The sequence below is a fragment of the Mirounga angustirostris genome, unplaced genomic scaffold (genome assembly GCF_029215605.1).
Source record: "Mirounga angustirostris isolate CCGP_5_RB_7025 unplaced genomic scaffold, mMirAng1.0.hap1 SCAF_7, whole genome shotgun sequence".
Taxonomy (NCBI): Eukaryota; Metazoa; Chordata; class Mammalia; order Carnivora; family Phocidae; genus Mirounga; species Mirounga angustirostris.
Window position 1 is genome coordinate 93,051,021 of NW_026991715.1, and position 18,016 is coordinate 93,069,036.

Below are 18,016 nucleotides of genomic sequence, written 5' to 3' on the forward strand. Positions count from 1 at the left end.
ATTCAAACAAACAACTCCCTCCCCCTGCGCGCCCGCTCCGCCCCGCCCCGCTCCGCCCCCAGAGAGGCCACATATAAACGCATTCCCGCAGGCTGGGCTCGCTGCGAGGGACGCCGGGCTGTAATAGGTGTGAGTGGGGCTGGAGGGGCAGTCGGGGGAACAGCAAAGAAGCCTAGGCGGCCGGGAGTCCTCCGCGACGCCCCCTCACTCAGTCTAAGGGCAGTCTGGGGTTCGGCGCAGAGAGAACTAGGGTCGGGCTTTTCTTCGAAAGCCGCTGCCCTGCCCTTGGCTTCCGAGGACAAAGAGCACCGAGAACGGGCACGCTGGGGGCGCTAGGGCCGGCCATGGTCATGGAAGTGGGCTCCCTGGACGCCGGAGGCCTGCGGACGCTGCTTCGGGAGCGCGCGGCGCAGTGCCTGCTGCTGGACTGCCGCTCCTTTTTCGCTTTCAACGCCGGCCACATCGCCGGCTCGGTCAACGTGCGCTTCAGCACCATCGTGCGGCGCCGGGCCAAGGGCGCCATGGGCCTGGAGCACATCGTGCCCAACGCCGAGCTGCGCGGTCGCCTGCTGGCCGGCGCCTACCACGCCGTGGTGCTGCTGGACGAGCGCAGCGCCGCGCTGGACGGCGCCAAGCGCGACGGCACCCTGGCCCTGGCCGCCGGGGCGCTCCGCCGCGAGGCGCGCGCCGCGCAAGTCTTCTTCCTCAAAGGTACGCTCTCGGGGAAGCTCTGGCGCCGCTCGCCCCCCGCCGCCTTGCCGCGGGACCCCTGGCCCTCGGCCCCTTGGGGCTGCCCCACTGGAGCGCGTGGGCGCCCGAGCCTTAGTCCGGGGACTTGTCGTTGGCTTTGTTTGGCTTTAAGAACAAAGACTTGCCTGGGCATCTCCGGGGTAAACTTCAACCCTGGTGGGCGCGGGGGTGGGATGAAGGTGCCCTGGCCCCGAAGATACTAATGGAAACAAATATGTCTCTTTGTCTTCCCAGGAGGATATGAAGCTTTTTCAGCTTCCTGCCCAGAGCTGTGCAGCAAACAGTCGACCCCCATGGGGCTCAGCCTTCCTCTGAGTACTAGCATCCCTGACAGCGCCGAATCAGGGTGCAGTTCTTGTAGCACCCCACTCTATGATCAGGTTAGTAGGGGCCTGTGTTGAGGGCGGGGGGAGGACCAGCTGGCAAAGGCCTGGAAGAGCAGTACTAGTGAGAGTATTCCAAAGTAACCTGCAAGTTTATAAGGGAGGGGACACAGGGCTATTAATTTATCCCACGGTTAAGTGGTCTGATGGAGGGGAGTCTAACTGCTGGCACTACAGAAATGAACTTGAGGCACATGGGTTTAGTTCCCTATTTATTTATACTCTAACAGCAGTGCTAAATGCCCCCGGTACCCGCAACTGACTTCTCCAGCAGGGAGTTTTTGTGGGTGTGGGCACCGGCCTTGACTTTGAGCAAAGCTTGACAAGTCTTGAATATTTCTGGATTTCAGGGTGGCCCAGTGGAGATCCTGCCCTTCCTGTACCTGGGCAGTGCCTATCATGCTTCCCGCAAAGACATGCTGGACGCCTTGGGCATCACTGCCTTGATCAACGTCTCAGCCAATTGTCCCAACCATTTTGAGGATTACTACCAGTATAAGAGCATCCCTGTGGAAGACAACCACAAGGCGGACATCAGCTCCTGGTTCAATGAGGCCATTGACTTCATAGGTAAATGGACAGATGTCTTGGACTTCTGCCTTGCTCCCCCCATTTTAGTCACCGAGCCCAACTCTGTGGCAAGGACTTGAATGACATTCGTCTGAGCCTTTCTCCATACATTAAATATCAGTCTGGTTCTGGCAATATCCCTGCAAAATAGGGATTTGATGTCCCATTCAACAAATTAGCAAACTGAGGCTCAGAAAGTTGAATTGACTTAACCCATCCAAGAGCATTCTGCTTGGTGGAGATGCCTGGTCTTGGTTTAAATCCCTTACTGTTCTTTGCACCTATCTCTGGATAGGACACACGTTTCTTAGGCACCTTCTGCCTGGGGTTGGGGTTGTTCCCCTGAGCTCTCAAGTAACCAGCCACCCTTTGTTTTCCAGACTCCATCAAGAATGCTGGAGGAAGGGTGTTTGTCCACTGCCAGGCAGGCATTTCCCGGTCAGCTACCATCTGCCTCGCTTACCTCATGAGGACTAACCGAGTCAAGCTGGATGAGGCCTTTGAGTTTGTGAAGCAGAGGAGAAGCATCATTTCCCCCAACTTCAGCTTCATGGGCCAGCTGCTGCAGTTTGAGTCGCAGGTCCTGGCCCCACACTGCTCAGCAGAGGCTGGGAGCCCTGCCATGGCTGTGTTGGACCGCAGCACGTCCACCACCACGGTCTTCAACTTTCCTGTCTCCATCCCCGTCCACTCTGCGAACAGTGCATTGAGCTACCTTCAGAGCCCCATTACGACCTCTCCCAGCTGCTGAAAGGCCACGGGAGGTGATCTCCATAACCCACTGGGACTCTAGGCTCCTTGAGGAGAAATGCAATAACTCTGGGGAGGGTGCTTGTGAGGGCTGGTCCTTATTTATTTAATTTCACCCCGAGCTCCAATGGGTTCCTAAGCAGTCATAGTGATGATGTAGCATCAGGATGTTTGCTGAACGCAGCACATTCGGGACCAATATATATATATATATATATATAGTGGGTACATCGAGTCCCTCTGACAAAAAGGGGCAGAAGAGAAAGGACTCTGTGTATGAGCCAGTTTCTTTTTGCTTGCTCCTGTTTTTTGTAGGAACTCTTCATGCTTGACATACCAGTATTATCATTCCTGACGACACATACCTATGAGAATATACCTTATTTATTTTTGTGGAGGTGGTCTGCCTTCACAAATGTCAGTGTCTACTCCTAGAAGAACCAAATACCTCAATTTTTGTGTTTGAGTACTGTAATATTCTGTAAATATATCCTAAGCAGGTTTGTGTTCAGCACTGATGGGAAGCACCAGTGTTGGGTTTTTTTAGTTGCCAGTGGTTGTGTGTTTATTTATAAGCTGAAATAATATATTTCTTCTTTTAAGAAGACATTTTGTTATGTAAGGATGACTTTTTTTATACAACAGAATAAATTATGGCATTTCTATTGAAATCTCAATGCTTTATTTTTTTTAAAGATTTTATTTTTATTTATTTGAGGCAGAGAGAATGAGAGAGAGAGAGCACATGAGAGGGGGGAGGGTCAGAGGGAGAAGCAGGCTCCCTGCCAAGCAGGGAGCCCGATGTGGTACTCGATCCAGGGACTCCAGGATCATGACCTGAGCCAAAGGCAGTTGCTTAACCAACTGAGCCACCCAGGCGCCCTCAATGCTTTATTTCTTGGGCAGCCCCAACTAGTCCCTCTCCCATGAGTGAACCAGAATCTGCACAAGGGCCTCGCAGATGTGTGTCTTGGGATCTGGTCTTCTACTACTTGGGGGCCCTTCCAATCCAAGATGGTTGGGTTACAAGGGAGGTAGAAAAGTGTGATCTATCATGGAAAACCAGGTACTGCAGCTGAACTCTTGAGTATCAGATCCAGGTGACCACCCACATATTCCTACCATGTTACACAGGGAGCCCAAGTGTTCCCAGAGCCAAAAAGGAATGACCATTTGCTTGGGTTGCCTTTTTTATTTAATACTTTACCCAGGATAATATAAAAAGCCACCTTTTCTGAGCTGTGTTGGAATCATGAGGACGATGGTTTTCCAAAACACCTGACGTAAACGTGACTGCTATGTGTAAGGTGATGTGTGCTACTTGTTCCCCAAACAGCTCAGCAGGACCCTTTTGCAGACAAAGATGCGGAGACCCAGCAGAGCTAAGTGGCAGTGGGGCGAATTGGGCCCTACATCTGTTTTGTTCCCTAATTCTATGTGGCTTGCACTTTATCACTTGCTTCTCTCACGTGCTCTCTTTTTTTCCCTCGCCTTTGAAAAGACCTTTATTCTTATGAAAAGAATATGAAGTGCTATGAACAAATACAACACAGACAAATCACCTGAAATTCCCACCCCCAACCTGATCATTAAAGCTTTGGAATACATCCATGCTAGCATATATATATGTGTGTGTGTGTGTGTATATATATATATATATATATATATATATATATATATATACACAGAATTTTTGGTGGCTGCCTCCAGGTCACTTGCTGGTCTGATTTCATAATTTTGTTGAAGATAGGCAATCAAATCTGATTTGCTCAGGGCAAGATTCTGGATTTTTACTCTTGCCGAACGGGCCAAAACAAGGTGTAATTGACTACCTACCCATAATCCAGTCTATAATGTTGAATTAAATAACAGTGAAGCTCTTGGGTTACTGGCCCCATAGCTCTGGTCCCTCCCCCCCACACACACACTTGTTTCTGGACAAAGTGATGTAGGAAGCAGAAAAGGAAACCTCTTACTTCTCCAGTAGTGCCCCTGAACAGTGGTCCTGGTCCTGCCAGGTCATTTAAGACCTTGACACCCAATCAGTGTCCTTGACCTTTCCCCATTGGTTCACCATCTGCCACTTGACTCTCAATGACTGAAAGATCCCTGTGTTTTAAGTTCTAAGAACTTACCCTGAACTGGCAAGCTCATTTCCTTGGCTGGGCTTTCAACTGCAAGTGTGTTCACGCCTTTCAAAACAAACTGTACCCAGTGTTTTTATCAAACCCTAGAAATTTACTATGGCGAATATCTCCTTTCGTGGAAACATACCAGCAACTTCAAGTCCATGGCAGATGCTGTGGCTGACTTCCCTGTGGGCTCAGGCCATTGCTTTCTGCTTGGCAGGCACTGGCTGAACCAAAATTAATCTCCAGTGTGATCCATGCACTGGAAAAATACAGCGGCTGCCTAAGGGAGCCACCAGTGAAAACAATTCACTCACTTCTCCCAATATAAGCTGCTCCACTCCCACCAGCTCAGGAGAGTAGGGATGACAGCCCTCTTGCTCCATGTATCTGATTCCTGGTCTTTGGGCCCTCTGGAGTATGTCACTTTTGGCCTGAGACTGCTTTTCTGAGCGGGGGGGCGGGGAGGGAAGTACCTCATGATGAGGAGAAAGATGCTCAAACTATTAAAATGTTTGTTTCTCAAGGGGAGATTGAAATAGAGACAAGTCCATCATTTACTACTTGTAATGTGGTTATAATAGCTCTCAATTTTAGAGCTAGCACCGCGTGCCAGCCACTGTGCTAACTGCTTTATGGACCTTCACATGAAAACCTTCAGCAGCAGCACCCATTTTACAGAAGAAGAAACTGAGGCTCAGAGAGAGGAAGTGACATGTCCAAGTTCATACAGCAAGTAAACAGCATTGCAGAGATTGGAACCTGGGTCCAAAAGAAGAATGGGAACCGAAGTCCTAGTTCAGTCCAAAAGACAGCTTGAGGAAGTGGGGAAAGGGTGAATGTTATAGCCAACCAGACATCAGCATGGTTTACCACATAATTTGGGGGTGGAAAAGCTATTTATCATTTTGGGCCTCAGCAACCTTACTTGTGAAATGGGATAATATAACCTGCTTCACCTGTGAGGGGGAAATAGGCTCATGAATGTCAAGTGCCTGGCAGGTACGGGGCCCTGGAGGTACACTAAGATCCCATCCCCCATTCCTAACAACTTCTAGCAGTTTTCTGGTGTCAGTTTTCCCACCTCTAAAATGACCAATTTGCCCTGGATCTAATGGGTAAGATTCCTCCCAGCCTTAGAAGATGCATCAATGCATTCTTTATGCTTTTCTGTGGTTTCCATTAGGATAGTTCCAGCCCCAAACGCCTCCACCGCATCCTCTCCTTTCCTTGGAATTTTGCAAATCGTAGCTAATTTGCCTCGGACTTACAGTCTCTGGAGTCCATTTCCCTCCCTCCCTCCCCTGCCCATCCCGGATGACATCATGGTGTGTACACCTTTAAGGTTATATAAATCTGTGATCCTACAGTGGCCTCCATCCCCATGGTAACGCGGAGGAGTTTCCCTTTTGTGAGGAAAGCTGTCATGTCACTTCCTGCTGCTGACAAATCAGTTTAGGAGATTAAAATAAAGGCGGGGGGGCGGGGGGCGGGAGCCGGGCTCCGAGAACTGCTGGCTGCGGTGGTTTCTGGTTGCCATACACAGAGGCAAACAAAGCCGAGGCCACGCGGGGGTAGCCCCGCCCAGCGCCCGGCCGGCCTCCGGTTTCCCACACTTCGTCGGCCCGGCCGGTGGCCCAGGTCACCCCGGGAGGTTTTCCTCCGCAGGTTGCCTTCTGGGGAGCAGGTGGGAAGGCTGCCCACCTCTGGGGACTTTTGGGGGGCTCTGTAGGGCCAGCCTGCAGGAGAACAGCCTCTGGGTCCAGAGGAACCTCTCCTCGCCTTTATCAGCTCAGAAGGTAGCTTCCTTCCCTGGAAAACAGAGGGTGTGCGCGGTGAACGCGCCGAGCAGAAAAAACTGCTCTGCTAAGGAAAATACCTTAAACGCACTTTTTCTTGGTTGTGTCTTTTTAGGCTAAGCAGCAGGTCCACTCATTCATTCATTCATTCAACAGATATTTACTGACACCCTAGGCCCAGGGACACTTTGGTGCAGGACAAGGTTCCTACTCTCCAGTAGCTAATAATGGGGTGGGGGAGTGGAGAAGAGGGCGATATATAAATAAGATACTTAAGAAATAAGATGAGGATGAAGGCTATGAAGGTGGAATAATAAAAGGGGAGGCTCCTTTAGATTTTGGTGATCAGGGAGAGGTGGCCGAGACCTGAGAGCTACAACCCACTTGCACTTTTGAGAGGTGAGCTGGGAAGAGAGTTCCCTGCCAGGAGGGTGGCAAAGACTTGAGGTTTGCAGCGGGATCTTCGTGGACCACCGGATAGAACCCGTGCCTCAGAATCAGCTAGACCTGAGTTCAAGTACTGATTCTGCCACTTATTAGCTGTGTGACTTACTGTGGGTAAGTTACCAAATTCTTTCAACCTGAGTTTCCCCATCTGTAATATGGGCCAATAACCACTGGCCTTCAAAGGCTCTTTAAGGATTAAATGAAAGGTGGATTAAATGAAAGCTGGTCACCTCTGGGCACATCAGAGAGGCTTGAGAAAGGCTCATTCTCCTCTTGTGACTCAGCTGGTCCCCATTCCATCACTCCCCACAGTGTCCTGGCGAAGGGAGACAGGGAGCAGTGGGCTGTCCTGCCCCATCCTGACAGATACCCTGAGTCTGTGCTCATATCATACTGCCTCTGGGCCATCAGAGCTTCGCTTGGGGGTGAGACAGCCTTTACTTGGAGACCACCTATCCTAACTCACTGACTGTGGCAAGGGAGGCCCTTCCTGGGCCTCAGTTTCCTCATCTGTAGGAAGCACGTGAAGTGACTTTCATGTATACTCTTTGCCAGCTCTAAGCCCCCTCCTCATCCAAGCCTGCGAATGCTCTGGAACCATTGGGATTCATTTGGTCTGGCTCAGGGAGACAGAGGGAAGAGGAAATAGACACTTTCTGGGAAAGGGCAGCAAAGGGTCCTGGACCTCTAGAAGACAGAGGTGTGACGGAGTTGCGACTGGTCCCTGTGGGAATGGGTCCTCATATAGTCTCCTGCAAAGTATCACATACTCCCAGCCCCCTTTTCTCCAGCTCTGGGTAATCCCTTGCCATGGACCATACTGCAATGTTCGGGTTTAAAACCTTCATCAGGGTTGACACCAGTGGACCCTGGAGGTTGGCTGCCTCCTTCATTCTCCGTGTATACATTCATATATTCATTCATTCAATAGACACATATCACTTACCTTTGGTTTGCAAAAACACTCAATATTTACATGTCCACAGCATGACTCACTCTCTGGGATTTGTAAACTTGTCTATACTCCCTTGACCAGACTCACTTGGGCACATAATGCAAGGTCCTCCAAGATGTGACCACTGCCTGCCTTTCCAGATCATTTTCCTATCCCTGCTCCTGTACTCCATGCATGTTGAGACTCGTAGTTCTCAACACAATATACTCCTCCTTGCTACTCTTACCTCTGCCCATGCTATTCTTTTGCTTGAATGATGTCCCCTTGCTCAAAATAACACCAGATCCGTGAAGCCTTCTTTGACCTTTAAGATTTCCTCATCTGTCATCAAACATTGTCCTGAGAACATATGGCTTCATCCTACTGCTGTAACTAAGGGTCATCATCCAACTGCCCCCTGGGCCAGGCAGGTCACATAATTGAGAACTGGGCTACTGGGAACTGTGGTGACCTAGGAAGTTCATGCTCTGTCCTACATGGAAGCCGCCAATCAAGGCGGAAATGTAGGCCCAGTGCTGCTAGACCTTAATGATTTTTTTTTAGAGACTATATTTTTTTAAGATTTTATTTATTTATTTGACAGACAGAGATAGCGAAAGAGGGAACACAAGCAGGGGGAGTGGGAGAGGGAGGAGCAGGCTTCCCCCTGAGCAGGGAGCCCGATGCGGGGCTCGATCCCAGGACCCTGGGATCATGACCTGAGCTGAAGGCAGACGCTTAACCGACTGAGCCACCCAGGCGCCCCTCTTGATGATTTTTTTAAAATGGTTATTTATTTATTTATTTTTGAAAGAGAGAGATTGAGAGAGGGAGAGAGAGAATGTGCACACAAGTAGCCCGGGGGAGGGGAAGAGGGAGAAGCAGACTCCCCGATGAGCAGGGAGCCCAACATGGGGCTCGATCCCAGGACCCTGGGATCATGACCTGAGCCGAAGGCAAACGCTTAACTGACTGAGCCACACAGGCGTCCATAGATCTTACTATTTTTAAAAGAAGACAGGAATTTATATTTTTATGTAAAATCTCCTTTTTTCAGAAACTTTGTATGGCCCAAACAAAACATCTGCAGCCTGGCTCCAGCCCTTTGGCCGTGGGTGTATGAGAGCTACTAGCCATCTTTGTCAGTGTCCCAAGGTAAGGGTCCTCCCTCATGTGACTCTGGGCTTCTGGGTCTTAGCCCGGGGCTTGTGAGCCACAGTTACTTATTGTATGTCTTCTGAATACAAGGGTGAGTGACAGTTATTTGTCCCCTACAAAGTGCTTATTCGATGTTAAAAATAATACAAATTCTGAGATTTTGTTCCAAATGCCTGGGGCAAAACTGATAAACAGCTATCTGTATGGCCTTAGGTGGATCACTTTTCTCAAAGCCTTAGTTTTGACATTTCTAAAAGGGAGCAGTGGAAGTATTTGCTGCACATGGGTTGTCAAGATTAAATGACATAATGTACAGAAAGTGTTTTACATAGTACCTGACACACAGCAAACGACAAATGGTAGCCATTTTAATGGTCATTATCATGATCATCATGATCATGTTTTATTTCCCTCAGATGCCTGGTTTCTTTTGAATAAAGTTCGGGCACCGTATATGAAAATTTTAGGAGATCGTTTGAGGTTTGGATGGTGTTATCCTCTTCTCAAGAGGGTTTAATTTTTTTTTTTTAAAGATTTTATTTTTAAGTAATCTCTACACCCAACATGGGGCTCGAATTTACAACCCTGAGATCGAGAGTCGCATGCTCCACCCACTGAGCCAGCCAGGTGCCAGAAAGGTTTACTTTGTTGCAGGTGGCTAGGGGCCGGGGAATCCCAGAGATTGAGATGGTTTGAGAGGACCCAAAGCTGGGTTTTAGACCCAGTGATGACTGCTTCATTCTTATTCCAAGGGTGTATTCTTTAGGGGTTTACAACTAAAACCTTGGGGGATTTACGTGACCCCCAGCCTTGATTACTTTTTCTGGGTAATGCACACACAAGCCTGGGGAGGTACTGGATTCCCCCTCGGTGTACCCTGAGCTCCATTGTCTGTCCACTAGACTCATGAGTGTTTTAGAAGCTCTGCTCAAGTTTTTAGCCTTTCAGCCTCCTATTTCAGAATTGGCAGATACCTTTTGTGAAGAGGAGGCCCCAAATGCTGCACTCATCCCTCTGGGTTTTCCTTTTCCAGATCTTTTTTTTTTTTTTTGAAGATTTTATTTATTTGCGAGAGAGAGAATGAGAGACAGAGAGCATGAGAGGGAGGAGGGTCAGAGGGAGAAGCAGACTCCCTGCTGAGCAGGAAGCCCGATGCGGGACTCGATCCCGGGACTCCAGGATTGTGACCTGAGCCGAAGGCAGTCGCTTAACCAACTGAGCCACCCAGGTGCCCCCTTTTCCAGATCTTGATCCCACAATTCCTCACTGCCCTTTTGTGCTTGAATGTCTTCAAACTTAAGTATTTAGAAATATTTTGTCCTGCTTTCCTAGTCCACAGCAGTAGGGCGGTGCTGAGTGATGTGATCGGCCATGACTGGAAGGGAAGTAGGTAGACTTTTAAAAACCCAGAGGGAAACTTCTAACATATCAGGTCATTTTCCTTCTCTACTCTGAGCTCTCTCGTGGTTCTCCCATCTCACTCATACTCAAAAGCCAAGTCCATACAAAGGCTGAAAGAGCTGACGTGACTTATCTTGTTGACAGGTCTCTGACCACATCTTCTGTCCGTCTTCCCTCCACTCATCTCCTCCAGCCAAGCTGGCCTCATTGCTCTTTCTAGCATGGGCAAAGCTCACCCTGGCTTCAGAGACCCATGCTCCTCCCTCCGCCCAGACCCCAGTTTCTTTAGATCTCAGCAGGGCCAACTCCCTTACTTCCTTTCGCTCTCTGTTCAAAAGTCATCTCATCAGTGGGCCATTCCCTGACCACCTTGCCTCAGCCCTGGCCTCCCATATCCCTTTCTTTGCTTTATTTCTCAACATAGACTTATCACCCCTTAATCTTTATTTATTTGGGTATGGTCTAGCTCCTCATTAGAATGTAAAGGCTTGAGGACAGGGACTTTGTCTTGTTCGCTGTGGGATCTCCTGCTCTTAGAACAGTTCCTGGCATGTGGTGGGTGTGCAATAAATTTGTTGAATACATGAAAGACCTCTGAAGGCTCTGGACAATTCCTCTCCTTTGTGGGTGGGTCCCAGGCCCACACTAGAGGGAAGTGATTCTTTTCTGTTCAACCAACCTCTTTCCCTTTCATATGAAGCAATTTCCCTAGGAGACTTTCCAGTAACACACAGTGGTGTGTAAATGAAAAAAAGTGTATACACGCACTTTGAAAGCAGGAAGAAACATGAGGGGCCTGGCTATCTAAGACCTGCCATCCTGGAGCTCCATTCTTGGGATCAAGGGCTGTGATTTTAGAAGGGATGCTGGTGGGAAAACCTGTTCAGGGACTCCACTCTGAGCCCTATCCTCCCACCACTTCCCTCCACATTTCCTCCCTCCTGTCTGAAGGAGAATTCCCCATGGCGTGTGCCTCTAATGAGAAGAATGGGGCAGTGGGTGATTCATGGGGAAGTCTGTAGGGCTGCTTGGGGCTTATGACTCACAGCTTCTCATCTAATAGAAGAATTAGATATCCATACAGAATCTCCTGGAAATGTCCTTCAGCAAGGCATCTAGTGACCACTGGGGATTCTCCCCACAGAGCTCTCGATAGCACCTTCCTGGCATTCACCACACTGTGTAGATGGGTGTCTGTTGCTTCATAAGTGCATATGGAAGGAAAAAAGGAAGAGAGACAAAGAAAGGGGGAGGAGAGAGAGCGAGAGGGAATCAGAGAAAGGGCATCTGCCTGAGCCACTCAGGATGGGATCATGCCCTTTTCATTTCTATGTCCCCAGCTTCCAATGGGAGGCTTGGCATATACTTGGGGCAGTGAATGGTTGTATAAATGAAGAGACACCTGGGGGGTCTTGAGGGACCTTGTTCTAGAATATTTCTAGCCCGATAGAGCCTGAAGGCAGTGGCAGGTAGGGAGTTGTGAGTGGCAGCCGGGTTGGGCTTTGATGTCCACTGTGAATCACTAGAGAGGCTAAGGTAGATGGTCCTGTTCGATATAGATGCTTCAGCCCACAGTCCAGTCATGAAACTAGCCCCTGCTGAGCTAACTCATGCCAGGCCCTGTGCCTGACCTGGATGCCTAAGAATGGAGAAACCATGGTCCCTGAACTTGGGCTGTCCTGGCAAGTGGCAGAGACTAATGGGTTGACCCAGGATTTTAGTGCAGTGGTCTGACAGGGAGGTGGCGAGGGGGGGACAGGACAAGGGGCAGGGAGATGTGGGGGTAGAGGGGAGAACAAGGAGGAAAGGCTTTCTGCAGGGGGTGATCCTTGAGCCCTAGAAGCCAGAGGACATGGCACAGAAAGAACGCATGTCCTCAGGGTGATGAGGAATGGCCTGAAGCCAATTTAATATTCAATAGATTTTATGGAAGGAGGAAGGCCCCAGACTTGTCCCAAGCCTGACCTACTTGCCCTAGAAGTAAATTCCTAAGAGCCCTCATGAGAGCCCCTGCACTTGTCCCCCTCTTATACAAAATGGACCTGCACCTCCTATGGTGGGCATTTTGGCACACACACACATACACACACACACACGCACGCATTTTTTTTTTTTTTTTAAAGTAGGCTCCGCATGAACCTCATGCTGCCTGCTGTGCTATAATAAAATCCTTTGTCTCTGACCCAGGAGTCCCGTGTCTTCTGCAAGCATCTCTGAAACTATGACAGGCTCACTTGTTAGTTTGCAAGTAGGAAAGACATCTCAGACCCTTCATGTTTCTAACAAGAACTTCAGGGAGTAGAGCACTATCATTGGCTCTGGTGGGCTTTTCCCCCCTTTTCCTAACTTTATTGAGATAATTTACCTCGATAAATGCATCTATTTTAAGTTTAGAGTTTAATGAACTTTGACAAATTTATACAGTTTTATATATTTTTGAATTTTGACAAGTGTATGTAGAATGTATTATGTCTGCCAACACATCAAAGATATAGAATATATCCATCAAAAAACTTCCTTCATGCCTCTTCCCTCTCAATCCCTAGTCTCTACCTCAGCCAGCTAGGGATATGTTTTTTGTCACCATAGATTAAATTTGTGGTTTCTAGAATGTCACATAAATGGAATCATATGGTATTCTTTCTCTTGTGTCTGGCATAAAATTAGCATAATTTTAAAAGATTAATCTATCTTGTTGTGCACATCAGTAGTTTTTTTTTTTTTTTTTCCTTTCCTTGGTACCTGTATCTTTCCCTGACCCACAGATGCCTGCATTTATTTTTGCGGTTTTTTTTCTTGAAGGAATACTCAGTGCTATGTTAGTTTCAGGTGTATAATATAATGATTCCGTAGTCATTATACATTACTCAGTGCTTATCATGATACGTGTACTCTTAATCCCCTTTATCTATTTCACCCATCCACACCCCACCATGTATCAGTAGTTTTAGAAAAATTCTTTAAAGAGATTTTATTCGTTAGAGCAGTTTAAAGTTCACAGAAAAATTGAGCAGAAAGCACAGCGAGTTCCCATACACCCCCTGTCCCCACACAGGCACAACGTCTCCCACTATCAGCATACCACACTAAAGTGGGACATTTGTTACAATCGATGAACCTACACTGGCCCATTGTTATCACCCTAAATCCATGGTGTTTACCTTAGGAGTCACTCTTGGCGTGGTACATTCTATGGGTTTGAACAAATGTATGATGACATGTATCCATCATCATAGTATCATACAGAGTAGTTTCACTGCTTTAACAGTCCTCTGTGCTCTGCCTATTCACCCCTCCCCCCCCACCCCTTGGAAACTATTGATCTTTTTACTGTCTCCATAGTTTCACCTTTTCCAGAATGTCATTTATGATTACACAGTATGTAGCCTTTTCAGACTGGTTTCTTTCACTTACTAATATGCATTTCAGTTTCCTCTATGTCTTTTAGTGGCTCAATAGCCTGTCTTTTTTAGTGCTGATTAATACTCCCTTGTCTGGATCAACCATAGTTGATCATCCATTCATCTACACAAGGACATCTTGGTTGCTTCCAGATTTTGGCAATTATGAATTAATAATTATACATGTAATTCATAAATGTTAAAAATAATTATGAATAAAGCTGCTATAAACATCCATGTGTAGGTTTTTGTGCGCATATATTTTCAGCTTCATTGGATAAATAACAACAAGTTCGATTACTGGATTGTATTTTAAGAGCATGTTTTTTTTGTGAGAAATGACGAACTGCCCCCCAAAGTGGTGATACCATCTTGCATTCTTCCAGCAATGAGTGAGAGTTCCTGTCACTTCCATCCTCACCAGCATTTGGTGTTGTGTTTTGGATTTTGGCCATTCTTTTTATTTTGTTTTTTTAAGATTTTATTTATTTATTAGAGAGAGAGAGAGAGAGAGAACAAGCAGGGGGAGCGGCAGGCAGGGGGAGAGGGAGAAGCAGGCTTCCCACCCAGCAGGGAGCCCAATGTGGGGCTCGATCCCAGGGCCCAGGGATCATGACCTGAGCTGAAGGCAGATGCTTAACCAACTGAGCTACCCAGGTGCTCCAGATTTTGGCCATTCTAATAGGCATGTAGTGGTATCTGGTTTTAACTTGTGATTCTCTAATGACATATTTGCCATCTTTATATCTTCTTTGGTAAAGTGTTGGTTCATATCTTTGGCAATTTAAAAAAAATCAGGTAGTTTGTTTTCTTATTACTGAATATCGAGTTTTTTGTATATTTTGGGTAATGGTCCTTTATGAGATGTGTCTTTTGCAAATATTTTCTCTCAGACTGTGGTTTGTCTCCTCTTTCTTTTGAATCTGGTGAGCTCTTATGTGTGAGAAAATTATATTTCTATTCCCGTGTTGTTTAAACCACTGTTATGCTGGGCATTTCTTGTACCCGAAATGAATTCTAACTAATATATGAAGTCATACTTCTGCTTGGAACCTCTCAGTGGCTTCCCTGCACGCACTCCTTTGTGAGGCTGGTTTCTTCCCCTCCTCCAGAGGTCCTGCATGAACACCTTTTCTAACAAAGCCCCTCCCTCCATTTCTCCACCTTTGCACCTTGCTCCTTGACTACATAGCTCCGCGCCACCATGGCTGCTCCCATGGGGCCAACATTCATTAAGCAACAAGAGGCACCAGGCACGGTCCAATTTCTGTTCTAGGGTAACAGCGGTTTACTGTGGCTTCCTGTCTGCACTGTAAGCACCTGTTGGGCAGGGGCCATATCGATCTTGTTCCAGCACGGGCCTGGAACATAGTAGGTGCTCAAGAAATATTTGGGGGAATGAATGAATGAGGGTGCCTGGCTGGGAGTTGATGCCCTTCCTGGATGTTCAGGTTGTGTCAGTTCTCCTTTCTCTGCTTTTCACAGGGACAGGGATGTGGTCTCCGCTCCTTGGGGGGACTGGTTGCGGAATGCACCCCTTCTTCCGCTTCCGCTTCCCTCACAAAGTAGGCAGGCAGGCTAGGATGGGATTCAGGCAGCAACGCAGGGAGCACAGGCAGTGTTTCTGCTCCAGAATGTGGCAGTGACCCCAGGCACACTGGCCTCTCAGCCCTGGCCCCTCACACTGGGCACAGCACCTTTCTGCCTTGCTCCCACCTTACATCAGAGCTGTGAGGCTCAGGCCGGGAGGCTGGGCAGGAATCTGGAGACCCCACATATGCTCCCCAGGCGTCCTCCTTCTCTACTGGCTTTGGGTTCTCACCTACTCAGTGGGAAGCAGGTAAGGGGCAGATATCAAATCTTGGGAATAGAAGGTAGTTTGAAGATAGTTTGAAAATGCATCTTCAACCTTTTTTTTTTTTTTTTTTTTTTTTTAAACCCTGTGTACCATCAGCAAAAAGCAAGCTTGACAGAAATCGTCTTGGGGGTGAGGTAGGGGTTGTGGAGAAATTGAAGCAAAGGTATTAAGGATTTGGAAACACTGCCTTAAGAATGGAGAGACATTTGCATAGTGAAAATGAGACGGTTGGGGTAAGTGTGTGTGTGGCTGTTTAGTGGGCGCACGGGTGCAGGTCGGCACAGAGGGAGCAGCCGTGGGTCCCAGTTTGTGTGAGAACTGCCGAGGCCCTTGTGTGATTGCTCAGGTGTGAACACATGTGAGGTACTGTCTTTTCTGGATGGCGGGGAAGGACATCCCATGGGATGGAGGAGGGGACATCTCTGAGCGGAAGGCCAGGGTGGTCCTGCCCAACAGCTGGCCTAAGTGGGAGTCAGTCTTTTCTGTGTCTGCTGGCCTTGATCAGCCAGACCAGCAGTGCTCAGTCATTTAAGGCGCTGGCTGGTGCAGGCAGCTCACTGGGTGGCAGGCCACCCGGGGCCAAGATGGTGCAGACCTTCCAGGGGGGCCCTAGGAGCTATTTTTAGTGGCCTGGGCTAACTCCCAAATCCTCCTATTTCTGGCAGCAGAAGATTGCCCTGAAGGATGTGGAAAATTTTCATGTGAAGAATGTCTGGTTTCCCTTTGGCTATGCAAGGGCAGAGTGGAGAGACCAGGACAAAGGGCTTGAGGCCTGAGGGCTTCTGGGAAAATTCACCAGCACTGAGAGCATGAAATGGCCTTATTCCTGCCCTTTGGACAGTGGCGTGGACTTTTAAAAAGGCCAGAGTCATTATGGGTAACCATCCGCCCTGGTTTGCCTGGGGTGTCCCAGTTTTAGCACCAAAACGGCATTCGGGCCGTCTTTCAGACCCAGGTAAACTGGGACGGTTGGTCAAGCAAGCTCCATTTCAACCTCTTTCCGTTCCAGAAGTGAAATTAGTAAGATGAAGAATTGAACTACATGCATCATCTTCCAGACTATTTATAATCATCCTAGGCCATTAGTACTTTTATCGTCATTTTACACACTAGGATACTGAGGCGCGGAGAGGTAAAGCGACCTGCCTATTGCAGAACAGCTAGCTGGGTGGTGGAGCCAGGATTTAAATTCTGCTGTTCTGGGGCCAGAGCTCCCCATTATGCTACTCAGAAACAGGATGGTTTTGGACCCAGGAAAATCTGGGTTCATTCACTTTCTAGCCAGACACTTAATTTGGGATAAATCATACCTACTTGGCCAGGTTGTCATGAGGGTTAAATGAGGGAGTGTTCTTGCACGAGGCCTGGCACTACTAGGTGCTCAGAAGTACTGGCTTCATTCTCCACTGCCGTCCCTTTTGGGATGGCAAGACCTGGCTGTGTAAATCTGCTGGTCTAAGTTGTCCTGAGGCCAATCCCTTGCAGTCTGCTCAGTGGGGCGCCTGGTCACCAGAGGCCCCCGAATTGCTGCCCTCCCGGGCTCCCGTGCCAGGCAGTGAGGGAGGGAAGCATCACTGTGTAGCCAAAGACAACCAGGGCCTGCGAGCCCCCAGCCCCGCTTCCACCCTATTTGCCTTGGCCTCCCTGCTCTCCTCTGGCCTCCACTTGCCTCAGCTGTAGAATGGGCGAGTGAGCCCACCGTCGCGGGGCCGGGGGAGGGGGTTGGGGGCGGGGCTCAGGGAGGTCACGTGGGGCCTGCTGTCTCCCATCCTGTCTCCCCGCCCCCAGCCCATCCCTCGCCAGGCAGGTCCAGAGCGTGAGCGCCCCGTGAGGGCGGTGAGGGCGGCGAAGGCGGCAGGGCTGGGGCTGTGGGAGGGGGCGCGGGAGGTGCGGACGTGCGTGCACAGCCTGGCACGAATGGAATGCGCTGGCCCCGCCGAGACTCGCTCTTCCTTCCGCAGGCCGCGCGTCAGCGCCCAGCAGGAAGGGCCAGGCGGCCTCGCGTTCCCAGCCGCCCTCCTGGCTGGGAAGTGGCTGAACAATAGGGCCACCCGAGGGACCGTGCCTGGGTGTGTGTGTGTGTGTGTGTGGTGTGTGTGGTGTGTGTATGTGGTGTGATGTGTGTGGGGGGAAGATGTGTGTGGTGGGGGGGTTGTGGGGTGTGTGGGGGCAAAGTGTGTGCAGAGGGAGTGTGTGGTGGGGTGTGTGGTGTGTGTATGTGGTGGGATGTGTTTTTGGGGTATGTGTGTGTGTGTGTGTGGTGTGGGTGGTATGCAGGGTGTGTGTGTGGTAGAATATGTGTGCGTGGAGTGGTGTGTGTGTGGTGTGTATGTGGTGGGGTGTGTGTGGTGTGTATGTGGGTGCGTGTGTGTGTGCGTGTGTGGTATGTATATCTGATGAGATGTGTGTGTGGTGTGTATGTGGGTGTGTGTGAAT

The 18,016-nt window shown here is 49.0% G+C and overlaps 1 protein-coding gene across 1 annotated transcript; it reads left to right on the forward strand.

Moving 5' to 3' along the window:
• Nucleotides 1-81: 81 nt before the first annotated feature.
• On the forward strand, nucleotides 82-3,124 carry DUSP1 (dual specificity phosphatase 1). Its single transcript, XM_045901206.2, has 4 exons — nucleotides 82-711; nucleotides 985-1,130; nucleotides 1,484-1,703; nucleotides 2,084-3,124. The coding sequence occupies exons 1-4, from the start codon at nucleotides 345-347 to the stop codon at nucleotides 2,452-2,454; spliced, it is 1,104 nt and encodes a 367-aa protein (XP_045757162.1). The 5' UTR covers nucleotides 82-344; the 3' UTR covers nucleotides 2,455-3,124.
• The last annotated feature ends 14,892 nt before the right edge of the window (nucleotides 3,125-18,016 follow it).

Coding starts and splice junctions, on each gene's coding strand:
- DUSP1 (XM_045901206.2), top strand. CDS start 345: ATGGTCATGGAAGTGGGCTCCCTGGACGCCGGAGGCCTGCGGACGCTG. Junction 712..984: donor GCAAGTCTTCTTCCTCAAAG/GTACGCTCTCGG, acceptor TTGTCTTCCCAG/GAGGATATGAAGCTTTTTCA. Junction 1,131..1,483: donor GCACCCCACTCTATGATCAG/GTTAGTAGGGGC, acceptor TCTGGATTTCAG/GGTGGCCCAGTGGAGATCCT.